The sequence below is a fragment of the Musca vetustissima genome, unplaced genomic scaffold (assembly GCF_032173495.1).
Source record: "Musca vetustissima isolate MV318-11 ecotype Yass unplaced genomic scaffold, APGP_CSIRO_Mvet_v1 utg30349, whole genome shotgun sequence".
Classification (NCBI taxonomy): Eukaryota; Metazoa; Arthropoda; class Insecta; order Diptera; family Muscidae; genus Musca; species Musca vetustissima.
Window position 1 is genome coordinate 29,730 of NW_026880282.1, and position 20,251 is coordinate 49,980.

A 20,251-nucleotide genomic window follows, 5' to 3' on the forward strand; every position below is an offset into this window, starting at 1 on the left:
ACCTACATACATACATACATACATACATTATGTTTGTGATAAATATATTTTATGTCCATTTTTACATTTTCATGTGGTTGATTAATTAAATAAGGATTGTCCTTAAAATAAAGGATAGTTAATTTCACAGTGGTTCAGCATTATTATTATTTCACAATTAGTATTGGAAGTTAATGTAACTAAAAGATATAGTTTGGATTTGTTGTTCGCGAAACCATATTTGACATGGCAATTTTACCTTACAAATGACAGGTTTTATTATGTATAGCGTTTTTTATGTAGAATATCAACAGATTAATATGTTACTACTAAAAATGTATAAACTTCCAAAATATATCAACATTTTCAAATTTGCAATTTTTGTTTCATGGATATCTAACGACTAATATCGCACACAATTTAAGCTTTATATCTATATATATAAAAGAGTTGCGTTATAAGTGACTGACTGATCATCAACGCCCAGACGAAACGGCTAAAGCTAGAAGCTTGAAATTTGGCATGTAGGTGGGGTTTGGTGAGTAGGCGTGTGATAAGGCGGGGTTTTTGGAAATTCGTACTAAAAGGTACTAAAAAGTACTAAAAACTGTATTACGCGGGAACGGTTAGATGTAGAACTTTGAAATTTGGCACGTAGCTTTGTCTATGGCGAGCGGACTAGAATTTGTGAAAAAAAATTTGGAATTTAGTACTTAGATGTACTAAAAAGTACTAAATATTGTATTTGAATGGAATTGGTGAAGATTCATAACTGAAACGTGGTATGGAGCTTAAGCCATTACAAAGAGAATACTGTGCAAAAATATTTTTTGGACATTAGTACTAAAAGGTACTAAAAAGTACTAAAACTGTAGTACTCCGGAACAGTTGGAAGTAGAACTCTGAAATTTGGTATGCAGCTTTGTCAATGATTAGCAAATCAGAATTTGTGAACAAATTATGGAAATTAGTACTAAAGGTACTAAAATGTACTAAATATTATACTACGATGGAAAATGTAGAGATAGATGTCTGAAATTTGGTATGTAGCTTAAGTCATTAAAAATAAAATGATGTACAAAAAATATTTTTTGGAAATTAGAACAAATATGGTACTAAATAGTACTAAAAACTGTATTACGCCAGAACGGTTGGAACTACAACTCTAAAATTTGGTATGCAGCTTTGTCATTTATAAACAAATCAGAATGTGTGAACAAATTTTGCAAATTAGTACTAAATATTATACTACGATGAAACAGGTAGGGATAGATATCTGAAATTTGGTATGTAACTTAAGCTATTACAAGTAGAATGATGGGCAAACATATTTTTTTTTTAAATTAGTACTAGAATATATTAAAAAGTTCTGAAATTTCACATATAGCTGTAACTATTACAAATAGAATACTATGCCATTTTTTTTTTTTTTGAATTTAGCACTAATGTTGCGATAAAAAGTACTAAATATGTAAATACAATGTAACTGGTAGAAATAGAAATTTGTAATTTTGTATGTAGCTTACTCTAAGCATAACTTTTTGGAATTAGTACTAAATACTGTAGTATAATGGAACCGGTAGGAATAGAAATCTGAAACACGGCACATAGATTTAATTATTACAAATACTATGCTATATATTAATATATTTTTGAAATTTGTACTAAAATGGTACAAAATATTAACTTATAATGGAAAAGTCATAGATTGAGATCTGAAATTTAGTATGTAGCTTAACTATTACAAATAGACCGATATGCACAAAATTGTACTAAATATTGTACCATAGTGAATGGTAAAAAATATAAATGTAAATTTAGAGTACAAAAATGTCCATCTATAATTAACAGGCTTGGTTTATTGAGAATTCGTACTAAATGGCATCATTAATACAAAATATTGCACAGTATGGGAACATTTTTTGTATATTATAAACAAATAGAATACGAATCGAATACAAGTACTAAATATTGTATACGGTAGAATGGATGAAGATAGGAACCTGTTATTAAATAATTATCTGGAATTATGACAATAACAATTTATACATAAAAATTTTGCATTAATAACTTCTAAAATGTACTAAAAAGTACAACACATTGTATACGGCGGTACGGGTGGATATAAAAACAATGCTTTTGGCAATATTGTTTGACATTTGTACTTAAAGTACTAAATATTTTATACGACAGAACGAGTAGAGGTAGAGTCCTGAAATTTTGTATGTATATTTTGTTTAAACAAATTAAAAAAGTATTTTTTTTTAATTTTTAGTAAAAAGTACTAAATAGAAAATGTTGGAGAAAGATAAAAATACCGACAATACCATTGAGTATTTTGTAATACGTAACGCACCAGAAATACTAAATTTCTGCAAATTTTAATGGAAATCTTCACTATAAAGGCAGGTCTCTGAATAAAAAATGATGCGCTGTGCAAAATTGTAATTTGTACTATAAGGGTACTACTATCTGTACTAAAACGAACTAGATATTTTACCATTAGTATTAAATTACCGGAACGAACAAAAAAGGTTAACACAGTATTATAGAACTTTTTACATCAGTCCATCGGGACGATCGAGAAAATAGTAAACTTACAGAACTTGTACTCGATTTAGTAGGATAGAAGCATTAACGTTTCTGTACGAAAGAAATACGGAGTAAGATCTGAGATTAAAACAAACATATTAAGATATAAAACCTATAATAAAAATGTTTCAAATTTGTACTTAATCCAAAAGTATATTGCGTAGCTAAAATAATGTTTATTTATTTAACTATAAAAAGTTTCGCTAACAACGTAGCGGGCCTATGCTAGTTTATTTATAATCTTACACTAATCATAACATTTAATAGAATAGTTAACCATTGTGTGGGAATTGACAGATGCCGGGGGACGTCATTAATTTCTATTCTATATATCTGATTTATGATAATACATTTCATATCTCATTTTCAGAAATGTACCATATTGACCCTTTGTAGGGAAAATTACGATTCTTCTCGTTGGCTGGCTTGATTTTCCCTCTCTGAAACATGGGAAACCCAAAAAAAAATATATTTCGCACAAAAATAATCAGAGTGGATTGGCTGTGGAATTATCTTTTTGGAAAATCGAACTTTTTCCACCACATAGCAAATTTAAATGGTTTCTGTTTCAAACTTACAGTAATAGTAATTTTAAAAATTCAACTTATATTCGCTCTATCGAAAAGAATGGCCCGAATTTCATATTAATTAGTCATTTTTTACATTAATAATACGAATTTCAAAACCAAGTCATTGTTTTACTTCAACACACAAATTGAGATCCTTATACTGAAGTTCAGCAAAGACATATCGCTCATTTGCTGCAGGACAGGCATAAATTATAAATGGGGATTTTTGAGTTAATGATGCAGAATTGTTCGGTATGAATATCTCATACTCACCCTGATTGGGAAGCTCTAGAAGTTCCCCTGTAACATATAAGGTGTGAGTAAATTGAAAACCTAAAACTGGAAAATCGATTTTTTGATAAGCTTAAAGATACGACAAACCATACGTGGGCGATTGTCAATATATGTCTATATCGCAATTATATAAAATGGAAACATATATGGAATATAATTTTGAGTCCAGAACTTTGATTCTATTTATATTTTGTACACAGATTTTCGTTGGTGGGCGTTTTTATTCTTAACATGTCTCTGTTATGCCAGAAGTCCCCTACATATGTTTTCATAAACTATTTCCTTAAAATTTACTAAAAATAATACAATTCAAAATTTTAGCACACATTTATAAATCACACTATGGTACAAATCGACAAAAATTGTCGCAACTTATATAGAGACCTAGTACATCTTGTGTACCTTAAAGAGCTGAATAAAACTGTATCTTTAGAATTTTCAATACACCCTTAAAATCAGAAGTTATGGCCAAAAAGCCTTTTTAATTTGTATTTTTGTAAACAAAAAGTAAGTAAAAAAAATTGCTTATTTTATTCATTTTACTTCAAATAACAGAAAATTTAATTTCGTGTCGAATGAATTCTTTTTTTGATTCAAATTAGTTAAAAACTGTACAAGCAGGCACCATTTTAAGATTTTTACTGACAGGAACATTTTTCAATACTCAACTTTTTGTCTTCTTTCGAATAATTAATTTTTTTCATATGCCGCAAATTCTTAAAATAATCCCAACTTTGGTATTGCTCATCCAATTTTATCTAGTAAAATCTGCGTAAAAATGAATTTACTAGCATCTTGAAAGGTTGGCAAAAATATTCGTCTTCTTCTCAGAAATATCGTTGATATTTTGCAACATCTTACTGAATGTTGTCTGTTTACTTTCCTCAGTATTATTGCAAATGAGAATAAAAACGGCTTACTCTCTGAAATATAACTTACTGAGTAACTGTTACTGGAAAAGTATCCAGCCATAGCTAATATATAAGTTAAATTTTGTACATTTTCAAATTTCATTTACTACAGAACTCCAATCTAATTTGAATCGGAATGACTACAGTACCTTCGAATAGACTTTCGATAGACTTAGAGAAAAGACTGTATGGATTTTGATTTGATATAACAAGCCACCTTAAGAAAAAATTTTAATCGGTTAGTAGATATGACCAACCTTTTTAAATAATTTCACCATCTATCCAATACAATTTAACTCTTTGAGACTTAAATTTGTTCCTTGATCATAAAACTATTTTCTGTGCACCGACGTAATGCAACTATTCTAAAAAATAAAAGTCCAATATCAAGAAAACTGTATACAAATACAAATTGGTGCTGTACACAGTGGGCCCTTATGGCCCACTGTTGCCCACAGACAACAACATGTTTTAGAGCTTATATTTAATCTAAAAAAATCAAATTTTTATTTAAATCGCTTCGTATTTGAATTTTACGAATTCTGCCATCATAATTATTTTTGATTCTTGTAAAAAAGAATATAGAGGGTAATTTAAAACGGGGTTTCTGTCAATTCTGCATTGTGTGTGTCGCTCTTAATTAGGTTAGGTAGCATTTGAAATCCAAAACATTTTGTTGCCTATGGCAACATCGAACCACAAAGGGTTAAATGTTCTATTATGCTACTTTTACATCTGACGTGTGTAAGCTACGCACTGTACATCTAACTATACGAAATGTATACAGTACGATACTTCACGGAGTAACTGTATCGCTTTCATATCTGTTACAATGTCACCCTGTTCAACAGCTGTTTTTAGTTGACATCTTTGACAATTGTTGTCGAACCTTTTGTTTAAATTTACAATTCGGTGCTTCTTCACGTGTGTTTCATTTCGTAAATCCCAAATAGTCTTTATCCTAAACGCAGCTAACTCCATTTCGTTGTAATGGAGTCGAAATACACCCTACCAAGCAAATCGCCCTTGAAGACAATTGGTTCTAATATTAGAAATGGAATAATACCACTGAAAAGAAAACTACAAAGTCCCGGAGGGGAAAACGGCAATGGCAAGATTTTTAAATCAAATGGCGTGGTGGGACCTGCAGTGGCCAATAACAAAACAAATGGCCAACAACAGAATGCAGCGACGTCATCAAAACCATCTAAAATGCAATTGGAACAGCAACGCCAGGCGTTGCCTGTTACGGGCTGTAGGAAACGGTTAATAGAGGAAATTCACAAATCGGACACACTGCTGATAATGGGTGAAACTGGTTCAGGCAAAACTACACAAATTCCACAGTTTTTACTTGGAGCGGGATTCGGTAAAAAGGGTGTCATAGCAGTGACCCAACCACGTCGGGTAGCTGCTATTACCGTTGCAAAACGTGTTGCTCAAGAACAACACTGCCAGCTGGGCGAACTTGTGGGGTACACAGTGCGTTTTGAGGATTGCACGTCACCAAAGACCCGTATCCGATTCATGACCGATGGCTTTTTACTGCGTGAAGCCCTAGCCGATAGTTTGCTGCGCAACTACAGCGTTATTATGCTTGACGAAGCACACGAACGGACAGTGAGTACAGATGTACTCTTCGGTGTTGTGAAAGAGGCGCAGCGCAAACGTCGAGTATGGAATTTAGTTCCGCTTAAGGTAATTGTTACTTCTGCAACAATGGATATCGACCATTTTGGTCGTTATTTTGGTGTGAAGGGGATGTATTTGGAAGGTCGAACTCACCCGGTCCGAGTAATGCATGCCAAGGAAAGTCAATCTGATTATTTACATGCCACGTTGGTTACTTTATTTGAAATCCATCGTAATACGCCTGCGAAGTAAGTGTGACAAAGTAACGTTTGGAAATATGATTTCATTTTACATTTTATTTCTTGTAGTCATGATGTCCTGATCTTCTTGACTGGCCAGGAAGAAATAGAAGCAATGGCCCAGCAGATAAGACAAATCGCCAAGGTAGGTAGCAAAATTATTGTTGTAGGAAAGCTATAGGAATATGGTATAAATCCTAAGTTATTTATAGTTTGGAATTGAAGGAAATTTCAAATTTTCTGAGCGACATTTCTGTAGAATATTTGCAAGTAAAAACTTATATTGTAACGGTCTTCGAAATGACACACGAGAAATCGAATTATATGGACGAAATATCCTTCTAATCCAAAACATGTGCTCCATAATAGTAACGTCCAATAGCAAAAAAGGTTGCCTACGTTACTAAGCGCTCTACACACTATATTTATGATCCAAACACCATGCAGTTTTACACGAAAAATTATAAAATGCCCCATGGCATAATGGGTCGACATACATATTTTCTCCAAGAAGACAATGTCGACAAAAGTTGCCAAGACAACATAATTCAACTACTAAATTCTATCAATCTGTCTGACATAATATCCACAGGGAAATTGTAATATGTTCAAGTATTATTAGAGACGCAAATATGACATAAGTGTCTCGAAAAAATGGACAGAATCAAAATGTAGATCAAATTTATTGACTTTTTTATTTTTAACATGCCAGCACCTAATTTTATAAAACATAAAAAATATATTCGTTTTATTATATCTTTTTTTTGTAATTGCAGACAAATCTCAGCACAATTGCAGGTGTGCGTGTATTTCCACTTTATGCTCAACTCCCGCAAAATAAGCAGTTGGAATGTTTTTTGCCTGCACCAGCTAATGCGCGAAAAATTGTTTTAGCTACAAACATCGCTGAAACATCTGTCACTATACCAGGTATCCGGTGTGTAATAGATGCTGGCTTTGTGAAACGTCGCATTTATAGTCCAAGCACGGGATTGGATGTGCTCAGAGTAGTCAGAATTTCTCAGGCCCAAGCTTGGCAACGATGTGGTCGTGCTGGGCGTGATGCGCCGGGCACATGCTATCGTACCTATACCCAACAAGAGATGAAAAGTTTTGAAAAGATGCCAACACCCGAAATTTTACGCAGCAATATATGTTCCACCGTATTACAATTGCTGGCATTGGGCATCGATTGTAAACGTTTTGATTTCCTCGATAAACCTCCAGCAGAGGCCTTGGAAGCTGCTTATAAAAAACTTGAGTCCTTAGGAGCAGTGCAAAATGTATCTACAAAACCAGAATTAACACCACTGGGAAGGCAGATGTCCAAATTCCCTCTTGATCCTCAATATAGTAAGTTGTTGTTGGCAGCACCTCAGTTCGGGTGCATGGAAGAAATGCTTAGCTTAGTATCGGTTCTCTCAAGTGAGAATATATTTGTCTCGAGTGTTGAGAAACGTGAACAAGCCGCACTGGCTCATGCGAAATTTCACTCAAAACACGGCGATCATTTAACACTACTAAATGTGTTTAGTGCCTTCCAAAAGACTGAAAAGATTAAGGTAAGAACATATTAAGATCTTCATGAAAAATAATTCATTCTACCACTGTCTTTTTAAATTGCAGTTATGGTGCCATGACAACTTCCTGAACACACGTAATCTATCATACGCCCGCGACGTACGTAAGCAACTACTGGAGATTGTTGAACGTTTGGACTTACAAGTGAATAGCTGCGGGAACAATTTCGATCAACTTCGAAAGTGTCTTTTAGTTGGTCTATTCGACAATATAGCCGAGTTACAACGGGATAACTTTTACTTGACCATAACCGGTCGTCAACGTGCCAAAATTCATCCCTCAAGTGTTTTCCATGGAAAGTATAGACCAGAATATATAATATTCTCCGAAATTGTCTTAACAGAGAGAAACTTCCTACGACAAGTAACAGAAATTTCGCCAGAATGGGTAGCGGAAGTGGTTCCTAACTTTGCTCATTTAAGTCGTATTAAAGTTTCGACGTAATCACCGTATGAATTCCATATGGAATATAAGTCTATAAAATTAAATGAATTTGCCACCATTAATTATTAATTGTTTGTAAGTTAATAAGTAAGCCCCTGTTTAGTTAAATTGTCGATATCTTTGTAGGAGAATTGCCAGTTTATATTTTTATTCGGGTTATCTACAATATTTAGTTAAGTTGAATAAAAATGAAAATTGATTTTTCAATGGTAACATTTGTTTTTTTTTTTTATTTATTGTAATATGATGGAATTTAGGCGTTCTTAATTACATTGCTATTGATGAAACAAACATTTCATGGTTATGGCTTTTTAGTTATGTGTTGAAAAAATGTCAAATAAATACAACAACCGTTCCCATGTGGCGATCACCATTTCATGCAAGTGCATAACATCCTAATAGCTCCCAGGCGAACTACGTCCTCGTTAGAAAGGACAGGCAGCGCGGTCATAGTGGAGGCTAAGCGTTCATGAAATGTTAATTATCAGCTAGTCCACCCCTCGTCTCAAGATCTAGATCAATATCTTGAGATATTGACTATCTCTGTGCAATCAGAAGAAAGCACGCTGGAGATAGTCTGTGTCTATAGCCAGGTCGGTCAAGCGCTTTATCTTCGCTGGAAGAATTCCGCAGTGTAGAACCGAATATCACACTGTTGAAGCCCGCCTCGTCGACCAACGCGACCGCTTAGCACAAAACAGTCCAGATGACTCAAGCCATGAACGTTTTAGAGCTTATATTTAATATGCAGCTAGTAGATATACATATATTATTTGAATTTAATATGTCAGGACCTGACAAAAAAATTTTGGTAATGTTTTTGGTTTGTTTTGGTAATGTTTTCTCGATATTGGACTTTATTTTTTTCGAAAGAATGTATTGTATCTCCCGAATGCAAGGATGTGGGGATGTCAAATTTTGTTTATATCCAATTTAGGATAGTTGCATTAAATCTCTGAACAGAAAATTGTTCTAAGATTGCGGAAAAAATTCGGGGCTCAAAGGGTTAAAGGGTGTAAAGAAGAGCATAACTTGTGGATAAATATAAAAATATCTTCATATTTTGATTGTTATATGTGGAAATTTTTCGAATAAAAGTCGTTTTTTATTTTAATTATACCCGGCGCGGGTTTCTTGTATCGCATATTCAGTTTTACAAAATGTGTTTTTTTGTAAACTTTTAATTATACCCGACCTTGTCCGGCCCCGGGTTTCTTGTAAAATTTTAATTATATCCGGTCTCAAGTTTCTTGTATCGCATATTAAGATTTAGCAAATGGTGATTTTTGTAAACTCATCTTATTTTCAAATAAATGAGGTTGCGGAAGAGGCAAACACCAAGTCCCAAAATTACCTCTGTCGCATCCTCTTACAAATTGAAAAGATGCTCTTGAATGCTTCACCGACCACGAAAAAAAGGAATACCACAAAGATGCGATAATGAGGACTCAGGACTTTATATCGAGAATGAAAGATGTTTCAAAACGTATGGAACATGTTACGGAAAACAAGCTTCAGATATGTTGAAAGAACAAAAGTATAATGTTAAAGTGTCCATGGAGATAAACTTATTGTGTGAAAGGGAAGACATCACCTTGAGGGGAAGTAAAGCCTCCTGAATACTGTACAGAGTACACCCAGAATACATAACAAGTTAATAGAAGAAGTCTATTGTTGAAGAAGTGAAAATTTTGTATTCTTATCGGTTTTAGCGAATGAAACTATGTATAAGATTTTTGACAATGTATCTAAAACCATTTTTGAGATGTCAAGGATATGACGGCGCGTCTACCATGTCTGGCAATTATATGGAGTACAGACCATTATTCAATCAAAATTACTTTTATATTTTAAAATCAAGTTTAAATGCGACTGAAGTGTATTCTTTACAATTTTGAAAAATTGCCCGTTCTTTAGAAAATCCAAAAAGGTCTGCTACTTTATAAAGAATATTTCGAGAAGCAAATAAATCTTTCAAATGATTACATTCATATTGTGAAACACGATATATTGCATGATTGCGTACAAATATAGAAGAGATAGTCGCATCGTTGGAAATAATAGGGGGAAATGGTAAGATTCTAAGAAGTAGAAGTTTCAGGTCAAATGTAATGAGTTCGAGCTTCGAATATTGTATAGAATTACATTATTTGTAACATGTTTGAAATAACTAATTTTAAATATAACAATAAAATATCTGGAAAATAAAAAAAAAATAATTAAAACATTATCGCGAATTTAATTGTTAAGATTTTAAAGAAATCATACAATTTTATGAAAAATAGTGGAGTGGATCCGCATCTAACCCACTGGATTCGATTTTAGTATGTGACGAAAATCGATTAGCAAATATAAATATATTGTTACAAATTTTAACAGCAATACCGATAACCACAGCATTAACTGAAAGATTTTTTTTCTTTTTTCTACCCCATGTCGAGTAAAAAGTAGCTGAAAAATCAAATGCAAAGCCACGTATTTTTGTGTTAATACACTTTCATCATTAGTAATGTCTTTCCATATATTTTCTATTAATCATATAAAAATTTAACGTTCGTACAAATGATGTATATTAAAGTAATAAATTTTTTTTAAACTTAATCATTTACTCATCCCATATTTAAGGAAGACAAAATATGACTTTTTTCATTTCGCACCATCGTGCACACAATAACCTGGGTAACATTGTCATAAACTTAAACCAGTAAGGAAAGTAGTAAAGTCGGACGGGGCCAAAAATTCAAAATGTTCTTATATTTTTTTCAAAGACATTTCCCAGTATTTTTTTCGACAAAGTGCATTGAAGTAACATGAAACTTAATTTTAGGTATATAATGTCAAAGAATAAAATATTCTACGTCAATATCCACTTCAAGTCTCAGAACAAACAATATATTTATATTCAATAGTTTTTAAGAAATTTACAGTATAAAATTAACTGAAGTCTGCAAAAAAAATTTATGTACCTAAAATTAAGTTTAATGTTACTTTAATGCACTTTGTCGAAAAAAAATACTGGGAAATGTCTTTGAAAAAAATATAATAACATTTTGAATTTTTGGTTCAAAATGTATGACTATATATTCGGTATATACATTATATATGCAGATTTATCTTGTTCAGTGACTGATACTATCTTTCTAAAACGACATCTTGTGGGAAAAATAGGTAAAAACTAGTAATAAGTACGATATTAACCCTAAAATGAGTTTTTGTTTTTTAAGATTTTTGACGTTTAGGCTGGTTTTTGAGTTTTAGTCTATTCTGAGACTTATAGTAAAACTTTATGGCGAACATTTCTGTAGAATAGCAGCTTTAACCCCGTTTTAAATGAGTTTTCAATCACTTCTGGAAAAGACCCCTTTAATGAGTCGGTTGAGGGTTAAAATTGCATACCAAAATATTCCCCAATAAAAACGACACACTATATACCTAAAATGCAAGGATTTCAAGAAATCATAATCATAATTATCAAAATTCTTGAAAAGGGGGAATATTGGCCTCCCTTTTTAGCCCCATAAACTTTCATAATCTGTTGGAATTTCCCGATAATTATCAAAAAAATTCAAATTTGTCGCGCAGTGTTATAAAAATCGATTTATAGCAAGTTTCAATTGGACATCCGTTAATTGGGTGCCGTAGGGTATGATAGATACCAAGCAACGGCTCTGATTGGCTTTAACATGGCGAAGTCCAGGCTTATCTTAGTCCCTCTTTCATCTCAATTGTGGACACTGACCTCCCCGCGGTGCCACCTGGGGAACTATTCTCATCACCCGATGAAATAGTGAGCTAATATATGGGTTGAGGCGTCGGGTTATTTGCCCACTCTCGGAAAACCCAACCTACTAAGAAAAAGCAAAGAAAAAGAAAACCAAACCCCCCTAATGTTGACGACCCCCGCAAACGTATAAAGGACCACAATCTGCGAATCTGCACTTGAAAAGTGCGCACGTTGTACAGAACAGGCGCATTGTTCGCTTTGGCGGATGTACTCAAGAAGTACAAAGCCGATATTATTGCCTTACAGGAAATGCGATGGAAAGGGACAGGCGAAAGTAAATCAGACGATTACGCCCTGTATTATAGCCAGTGTTGCCAATTTAGCACTTTTAGTGCTAGATTTAGCACTTTTTAAACTCGTTTAGCACCAACAAAATTGATCTAGCACCTAGCACTTTTTTTTAGCTTTTTTTTTTTTGTTCTAGGATTTTTTCAAAATTTTTAGTATCACTCCAAAAAATTATCGTTTTTCGATTTTACATTGACACATTGAAGTTTCCCATATTGGATTTGATTTTCCAATGTATTTTTCTAGCGAGTGGAGCAGTATAGTCGGGCGGGGCTATCCATACATTTTCTGCGAAACTAATTGCCGTGTGGTAAAAGTTCTGCGAGATATCCACTTTCTGGTGTTATATATAATAATACTACAATATTAGAATATAATAACTAAAAAACGATGTTAAGTTCGGCTCGGTAGAACTTTTGATAACCTCCACCATGAGGATGACAACCTAAATATCTAAAATAATGGAACCCTGAAAAAAAGAAAAAAAAAAAAAAAAAAACAAATACATTAGAAAAATATAACGGGGGTACCGTTATATGGTGGGATAACCTGAAACTTGGGTCAATATTACTAATTTTTGGCACGGATATGTGTCATTCAATGAGAATCAAAATACAAAATTAGAGCCAGTTGATTGGAAAATGTGTCAAAAATGCCCAAAACACCGAATATTGGGGGTACCGTTATATGGGTACCCCCTAGGAGTACTAACAATGTATGCGCAACGCACGACGGACTGACGGATTTGCGTAAATCGACATAACATTTATATACTTTGTGGTGTCTCCGGGGAATATTTCGAGGTTTTGCAAACGAAATGACATTTTTTCATCTTAGTGTATACAAATCAATATAATTTAAATAAATTTAAAGGGCAGCTTTACCTCTCTTGACAGTAAAAAAATGTTATGGAATAATTTGTTTAAATGTCTTGCTAGTCTTGGTTCATTCAATTAAAAAATATTGACAGATTATTATCAATGCAGCCACGCTTTTTCGTTGACTAGATGTCCCGTATTTATTGGTTTATTCGTGAAATATAAACTATAATCAAAATTCTTCATATTCATTTTTAGCACTTTTTTCTGGCACATTTCTAAATTTTTAGCACTTTTTAGCATCTTTTTCAACAAAATCTAGCATTTTTTTCAATGAAGTTTTTTGCCATGAAACAGACATATTTGAATAAAAGCTGCAGATTTAGATGAGGAATTTAACTATAAAATAGGTTGTATAAGTGGCATCTAGACAAAAATCACACTTTTTTGTGCATTTCATCTTATAAAAATCATCGGTTCAAAACTATAGATTGTCGCACTTCACCATAACCGGAACTTTATGCCAAATTGGATAGCTATCATCTAGAGTAGTAATGGTAACATTAAACACTATTAGAATATGTAGAACCCCATGTCAAACCCCAAACCGAAGGCACATCCTCCTGTAGAGATGAAGAAGGAAACCTGGTGACAGATACAAACAGCGTGTTGAAGATCTGGAAGGAGGAAATGCTTCTGGTATCTAATAGTGGCGTTGAATAAGATACCCCAGAACCAATAAGAGATGTTAGTATAGAATGTATACCACCTAGCCAGATGAGGTCATAAATGCAATTAATCGACTCAAGAACAATAAAGCAGCAGGAGCCGATGGGTTACCAGCCGAACTATTAGTCCCTGTATACCAAAGGAAAACCACGGTAGTTTCTGATTTCAACGAGTCGCCCATTCGAAAGCTATAACGAATTTACTATGATTGTTTTAGATAGATTATCATTTAAGCATGGATTTAAATATATATTATTTTAATGTATATATAATTTTGAGTTCCTACATCTAGATCAGAGTCATATAGACTAATTTAAAACAAAAAACCTAACGATAGTCCATTTTTTTAAGAGTTACAGAGCTATCTTTGGATGGGTACAAATGTACCACGGTTATTGATCTACGTATACTTTTTGGTTATTGACCTTAGGGTTAAGATAGAATAGCCTAGACATCCTTAATTTGCATTAACAGTCTTAATTCAAATTATGTGTTGCTAATGCAGAAACAATTAAACAATTCCAATATGACAATGCTGTAGAAAATAAATTGATTGTTGTCAAATTTGTGTACGTTTATGAAAATAAATATTAGAAATAAAGGTAAATTTCCACATTTTTTCAAATTGAGAGCTGTTTTAATACCATTATAGCTGTTATTCGTTTGTTCGGTCATGTATCTATTCCATAAAGATGTAATCCCAAAAAATATCGGAAACAAATGTGAAAATTTTCTTTCTCCACACAGACAAACAATAGTTTTGAAACAAAAAAACTTGTTCATAAATGCAGAAACTCTCGTCTGTCAGGAGCAAATATTAATTCAACTTTTTAATGCAAATTAAGGCTTTAGTCTATCTATGATATATACCAACGAAATGTTTTTCAGCATTGAGTAAAAATAAAAATTGTCATCTGAAAAAATGTTGTTCGTTATATCCTGTGTTTACTATAATCGTGTTCGCCTGCTTATAACCGTTGTTCGTTACATCCGGTTTCTACAGTTAAAGTTAAGTATATTTTTGATGAATGTTAGCCACATAAGCATTGCGTTTCAAAATAAAAAAAGCTTTTAACATTGAAGGAATATATTTTGGATTTTTTGTTTTTTAAAAAGTATTTTTCATCCATTCTTGCCGTATTAAATTGACACACATGCAAATAAGGTCCTTGTGTATTTGGACCATCAAAATTATTATTTATTACCAGCTGCTTTAGTTTTATGATAAATTTCATTGATTCGATTAGCGCACCTACCTGTTACACCGTTAACTACATAATGCAACAACAATTATTATTTTAAAATTAATGTTCTACAAGATTTCAAGAACCAATAACACTAATCTACCGACAGTATTACCCTAACATGTTCTTAATGATTGTACAATTCTCGGGAAAATAACCTTTTTAGCACTAAATTTCCAATAAAAAAAATCATTTAATACAGATGTGTTGTCCTGGTAATTTCGAGAAAGGTACCTAAAATGTACCTATTTTACCTAAAGGAATGACATAGAGGTAATTATAAAATCGCTGCGATTCGTATTTGTACCTGGGTCAAGTATATATTTATGTCATTTGCATGTTGTCACATAGCGTTAGTTTCAATTTGAATTCCCTGCATTCAACATGAAGGGCAATTACATTTTCCACAAAGTTTTATTTTTCGCTATTTTACTAAATCTCTACAATAATATCCACTGTACTCCGGCCAGAAATCAAGAAAGGTATGTATTTTATTAATTTTAAAATGTTGAATAGAATTACTAATATAATGATTTTCCAGATCGTTAGCCGACCCCGCATTGGCAGATGATATTAAATGGTTTTTCCGAGGTATTGGTAACTTTGCCGGCACTGTGGAGCGAATGCTGCCCAACATCAAGTCCGATCCAAAAAATAAGTAAATACAATTGCCAACGCAATGTCCCTTCTCGATTGACTAATTCCTTTCTTTTATTTTTCTATAGAACATTTGGCGAAAATGCCAAATTCTCTTTGCTAACTGGATTGCGCCATGTTCTGGTGGGTGTGCGTGAAATTTCAATGACATTTGAACAAAGCTTAAAGACCGATCACATAAAGCAACTGCAACAATTGTAAGTACCTATGCGAATAATTTGTATTCAATTAGAAATTCAAATAACATTAATCGATTTTCTATACATTTCCAGTAAAAATGCAGCGAACTTTGTCAATGACATCATTGGTGCTCTGAAAATGTGGCTCAGCCAGCTACGTGCATTGGTTGTGCACATCTATACGCTGTACAATCGCTACCTTCCAGAGGTTCTCTTTGGCAAGTGCTTGGGAAACTATTTGGTGACAAACTATCCCGATCGTTCATATTATGAATATCCCTTTATACTATTGGCCGAAATATACGAAAGTATTGTTAGCACTGGAGAATCTGCGTCTCTTGCAACTACAACGGAAGGCGTGGACAGTATCGCCACTGAATCGACGAACATCGATGATGACCTCAATATTGCTCAAAATGAAATATCACACACAGATGAAACCAATGACTATGACAATGGTGTCTATTCGACGAAATCGCGGCGAAATGCCGAGGATGCTTCATCGTCCGAAAGTATCTTCAATCTAAGCACGGTGTTAAACGACGACAAGGATAAGATCATCGAGAATGCGGCACAACAACAATCATGGAAAATATGTTTGAAATTGTATACGGCCGAAAGTATATCGCGTTCTTTGAAGAGTTACTTTTTAAATATGTAACATTAAGAGTATTCCGATGTAAGGTGTTATTTTGTGTACATTTATATAAATAAATAAAAAAACGTGTTGGTAATTGCCAATTAAAAGAAAAGCATAAAATACAACTAATTATAGCTGTGTCTGGTTACTTTTCCAGTAATATTTACTCAGTAAGTTATATTTCAGAGATTAAGTCGTTTTTATTCTCTTTTGCAATAATACTCAGAAACATAAACAGAAAACATTTGGTAAGATTTTTCAAAATATCACGAAATTTCACTTATAATGCTTGAAATGGGACTTTTTAGACTTATTACGGAATAAAATTCATCAAATAAAAATGTTTATTTTTTACATTTGATCAAAATTAAAAATTAACGACTGATTGAAATACATCGAATTGTGCTAGATAAATCCTACTGGAAGAAATTTACCCAGTAACATTAAGTAAGTTCTCAGCGCAGTACTGTCAAACTAGCTCTCTTTTTTACTGGACTTTGGAGTAAACAGACAACATCCAGTAAGATTTGGTAACAATTATTAGCAAATATCGAGTGAACAGACACAGCTTATACCGACAGATATATAACCACAGCCTATGGCATATGTTGGATATATAGTGGCGGGCAAAAGTGTTTGAATGTTGGTACATTTTCTAATCAAACTAGCTCTCTCTTTTACTGGACTTTGGAGTAAACAGATAACATCCAGTAAGATTCTGTAACAATTATTAGCAAATATCGAGTGAACAGACACAGCTTATACCGACAGATATATAACCACAGCCTATGGCATATGTTGGATATATAGTGGCGGGCAAAAGTGTTTGAATGTTGGTACATTTTCTAATCAAACGTTAATTAAAATGTTTCTAGCTATTTCAACACAAAAAATGAATGTTTTAATTTAGTGTTTGTTGAATTGTGGTTATGGTGAACAATCACAACAAATGGCAGCTCGAACACTTTTGTTCGTATTGGTTTATTTTACTTTGCAAGTGTCGATTTAAAATGTAAGGTTATTTTGTTTATATAATTTTGGTTAGATATCGACTTTGTGAGTACTTTTGAAAATATGCTTGAGACTTTTATTAAAATAAACATTTATAATTCATTTGTGACTAATAACTGAGAAAAATAAGTTTGGTTATTGAAGATCGGTATAATGGACCTGGACTTTTGTGTGAAAAATTACAAAATTTGTATTCTTCTCCTGAAGGACAAAGATCCGAGAAATTGATAGTATATCCATGAGGAGTTGTTGACCTTTAAATTGATACCAATAAGAGGAGCTGTTGGCCTTTAATCGTTCAGTAGGTTGCAAATATCGTGAAATTTTTCACAGAATGTTAGAGTTCCATGGTGGGCCCCGTCCAACTATACTGCACTGATCACTGATTTCTAAATATTTAGATCCTAAGCAAACATATAAAATTGTTGGAAATTGGTTGTCTAACCAAAAATTTTAATTGTTCGAATGATTTGCGCAAACCCGAACACCAACGAACATGGATGAACTCGGGCAAAGAGCACAAGAGGAATGAAGCAAAATCCCAGGCGAAATCATCAAATATTTTGGTAGAGAGGATATCCAAACGCATTCAATGTGTAAAAAGGGCAAGTATTGTGGACAAAATATTAAAAATCGCTTAATATTTTGATTTGCTGATTATACATGCAAAAGTGTACGAATTTTTTATATTAAAAATATAAAAATGGCGTAGGGGATGATAGATACCAAGCAACGGCTCTGATTGGCTTTAACATGGCGAAGCCCAGGCTTATCTTGGTCCCTCTTTCATTTCAATTGTGGACACTGACCTCCCCGCGGTGCCACCTGGGGAGCTATTGTCATCACCCGATGAAATAGTGAGCTAATATGTGCCGCGAGTTCACCCATAAGAACTATAAAAAATGGGTTGAGACGACGAGTTAGTTGCCCACTCTCGGAAAACCCAACATACTATGAAAAAGCAAACGTATAAAGGACCACGATCTGCGAATCTGCACTTGGAATGTGCGCACGTTGTACAGAACAGGCGCAGTGTTCGCTTTGGCGGATATTCTCAAGAAGTACAAAAGGACAGGCGATGGAAAGGGACAGGCGTAAGTAAAACAGACGATTACGCGCTGTATTATAGCTGCCATGAAACAAGACATGGTTAACAGGAGAATAAAAGAGCTCATCTCCAGATTCACTGCAGTAGATGAGCGAGTCGCTATAATCCGTTTAAAAGCGACGTTCTTCTACATCAGTCTCAATTGCGCCCATGCTCCGACCGAATATAAAGATGAACAGACCAAAGACATATTTTACGAGCGTCTAGAAAAAGCATGTGACCGTTGCCCTGACCATGACATTAAAATTCTGCTAGGAGATTTTAATGCAAAAATCGGAAGGGAAAATATCTATGGCCCCACCGTCGGAAAATTCAGACTTCATAAAGAAACATCCGACAACGGCATGAGGTTGATTGACTTCGCGGCAGCAAAAAATATGGTAGTTAGCAGCACCAGATTCAAGCATCTCGATATACACAAGGCCACCTGGATCTCTCCTGATCAAGCAACAAAAAATCAAATTGATCATGTTGTGATAGACGGAATGCATTCATCCAGTGTTTTAGACCTCCGATCGATCCGAGGATCGAATATCGATTCGGACCATTACATTGTGGCAGCCAAGGTACGCACCCGTCTTAATGTAGCAGCAAAGTTGCGATCTAACACAACACGGAAACTCGACGTCGAAAAGCTGCAAACACAACACGTAGAAATAAAAAATACCTTTCAAGATAATGCTTCAGGAACCAAGGTGCTTATACTATTTTCGCTATAAAGTAGATATCAGATGGTATATCAAAGTGAAAAATGATTCACTACAAATGCTACTGCTACTACTAAGGTTTTTATCTAGAATGAATAAAAGTGTAAAGTAAATGGAATATGTAAAAATTTTATGCAAATAAATATGATATTTCAATGTTAGGGCAATTATAGTCAACATATGTCAGAGGCTGAAAGTTTATATCTATTGGCAATAACTTCAAAACTAGTTAAACTATTTCAAACAAGATGCTAACAACTCAGAAATAGAGCCTGAGTTGTTATATTTGTATGCAGTGTGCACATCGTTGTATTATAAAGCCTACGTTATCATAGTTTATATTTGATTTGTAAATTGATACTGCATGTATTACAAATTAGATATAAACATATAATATGTATGTATTGATGTAATTGAGATTTATAATTGTTTTTTTTTTTTTCAAATATTAATGATATGATCACTATAAAACGTGCTGGGTTGAGATACACTGATGCACATTCCTATAAACGCACTTTATTTTCTTCCTTATTTTTGTTATATTATTCTTGTTCTCATTCAAAAGCAAAATTGAACTTTATTACTAATAAGAGGAAGCATAACGGTACTTTTTTAATGTACAAATTGTTTTCTTCTTTTTCTTGTTTACATTGTTTATGCGTTATAAAGTTTTTGGTTCTGTTTTGAGTGGAAGATTCCTATAAACGCAGACGCGAAATTTTCTATTAAAATTTTTTCTAAAAGTAAAATATTATCAATTTTAGTTTGTTTTCAACCGGAGGTACGTTTCTAATAGTATCGTTTCAATTTAGTACAACTTTTTATATTAAAATCCGTAAATTTTA

At 33.4% G+C, this 20,251-nt stretch overlaps 2 protein-coding genes across 2 annotated transcripts; both read left to right on the forward strand.

The window, feature by feature from the left end:
• Positions 1-5,326: 5,326 nt before the first annotated feature.
• LOC133325818 (ATP-dependent RNA helicase DHX33) lies at positions 5,327-8,254 on the forward strand. Its single transcript, XM_061534538.1, has 4 exons — positions 5,327-6,225; positions 6,286-6,361; positions 6,993-7,778; positions 7,843-8,254. Exons 1-4 carry the CDS (start codon positions 5,336-5,338, stop codon positions 8,239-8,241), a joined length of 2,151 nt encoding a protein of 716 aa, XP_061390522.1. The 5' UTR covers positions 5,327-5,335; the 3' UTR covers positions 8,242-8,254.
• A 7,234-nt stretch (positions 8,255-15,488) lies between these two features.
• On the forward strand, positions 15,489-16,601 carry LOC133325814 (uncharacterized). The gene is made up of 4 exons (XM_061534533.1): positions 15,489-15,586; positions 15,646-15,762; positions 15,830-15,958; positions 16,034-16,601. Exons 1-4 carry the CDS (start codon positions 15,489-15,491, stop codon positions 16,599-16,601), a joined length of 912 nt encoding a protein of 303 aa, XP_061390517.1.
• Positions 16,602-20,251: the final 3,650 nt, after the last annotated feature.

Bases quoted from the DNA above. Each gene is read 5' to 3' on its own strand.
- LOC133325814 (XM_061534533.1), top strand. From the start codon at position 15,489: ATGAAGGGCAATTACATTTTCCACAAAGTTTTATTTTTCGCTATTTTA. The intron at 15,587-15,645 runs GTATGTATTTTA...ATGATTTTCCAG, and splicing joins CCGGCCAGAAATCAAGAAAG to ATCGTTAGCCGACCCCGCAT. The intron at 15,763-15,829 runs GTAAATACAATT...ATTTTTCTATAG, and splicing joins AAGTCCGATCCAAAAAATAA to AACATTTGGCGAAAATGCCA.
- LOC133325818 (XM_061534538.1), top strand. From the start codon at position 5,336: ATGGAGTCGAAATACACCCTACCAAGCAAATCGCCCTTGAAGACAATT. The intron at 6,226-6,285 runs GTAAGTGTGACA...TATTTCTTGTAG, and splicing joins CATCGTAATACGCCTGCGAA to TCATGATGTCCTGATCTTCT. The intron at 6,362-6,992 runs GTAGGTAGCAAA...TTGTAATTGCAG, and splicing joins AGATAAGACAAATCGCCAAG to ACAAATCTCAGCACAATTGC.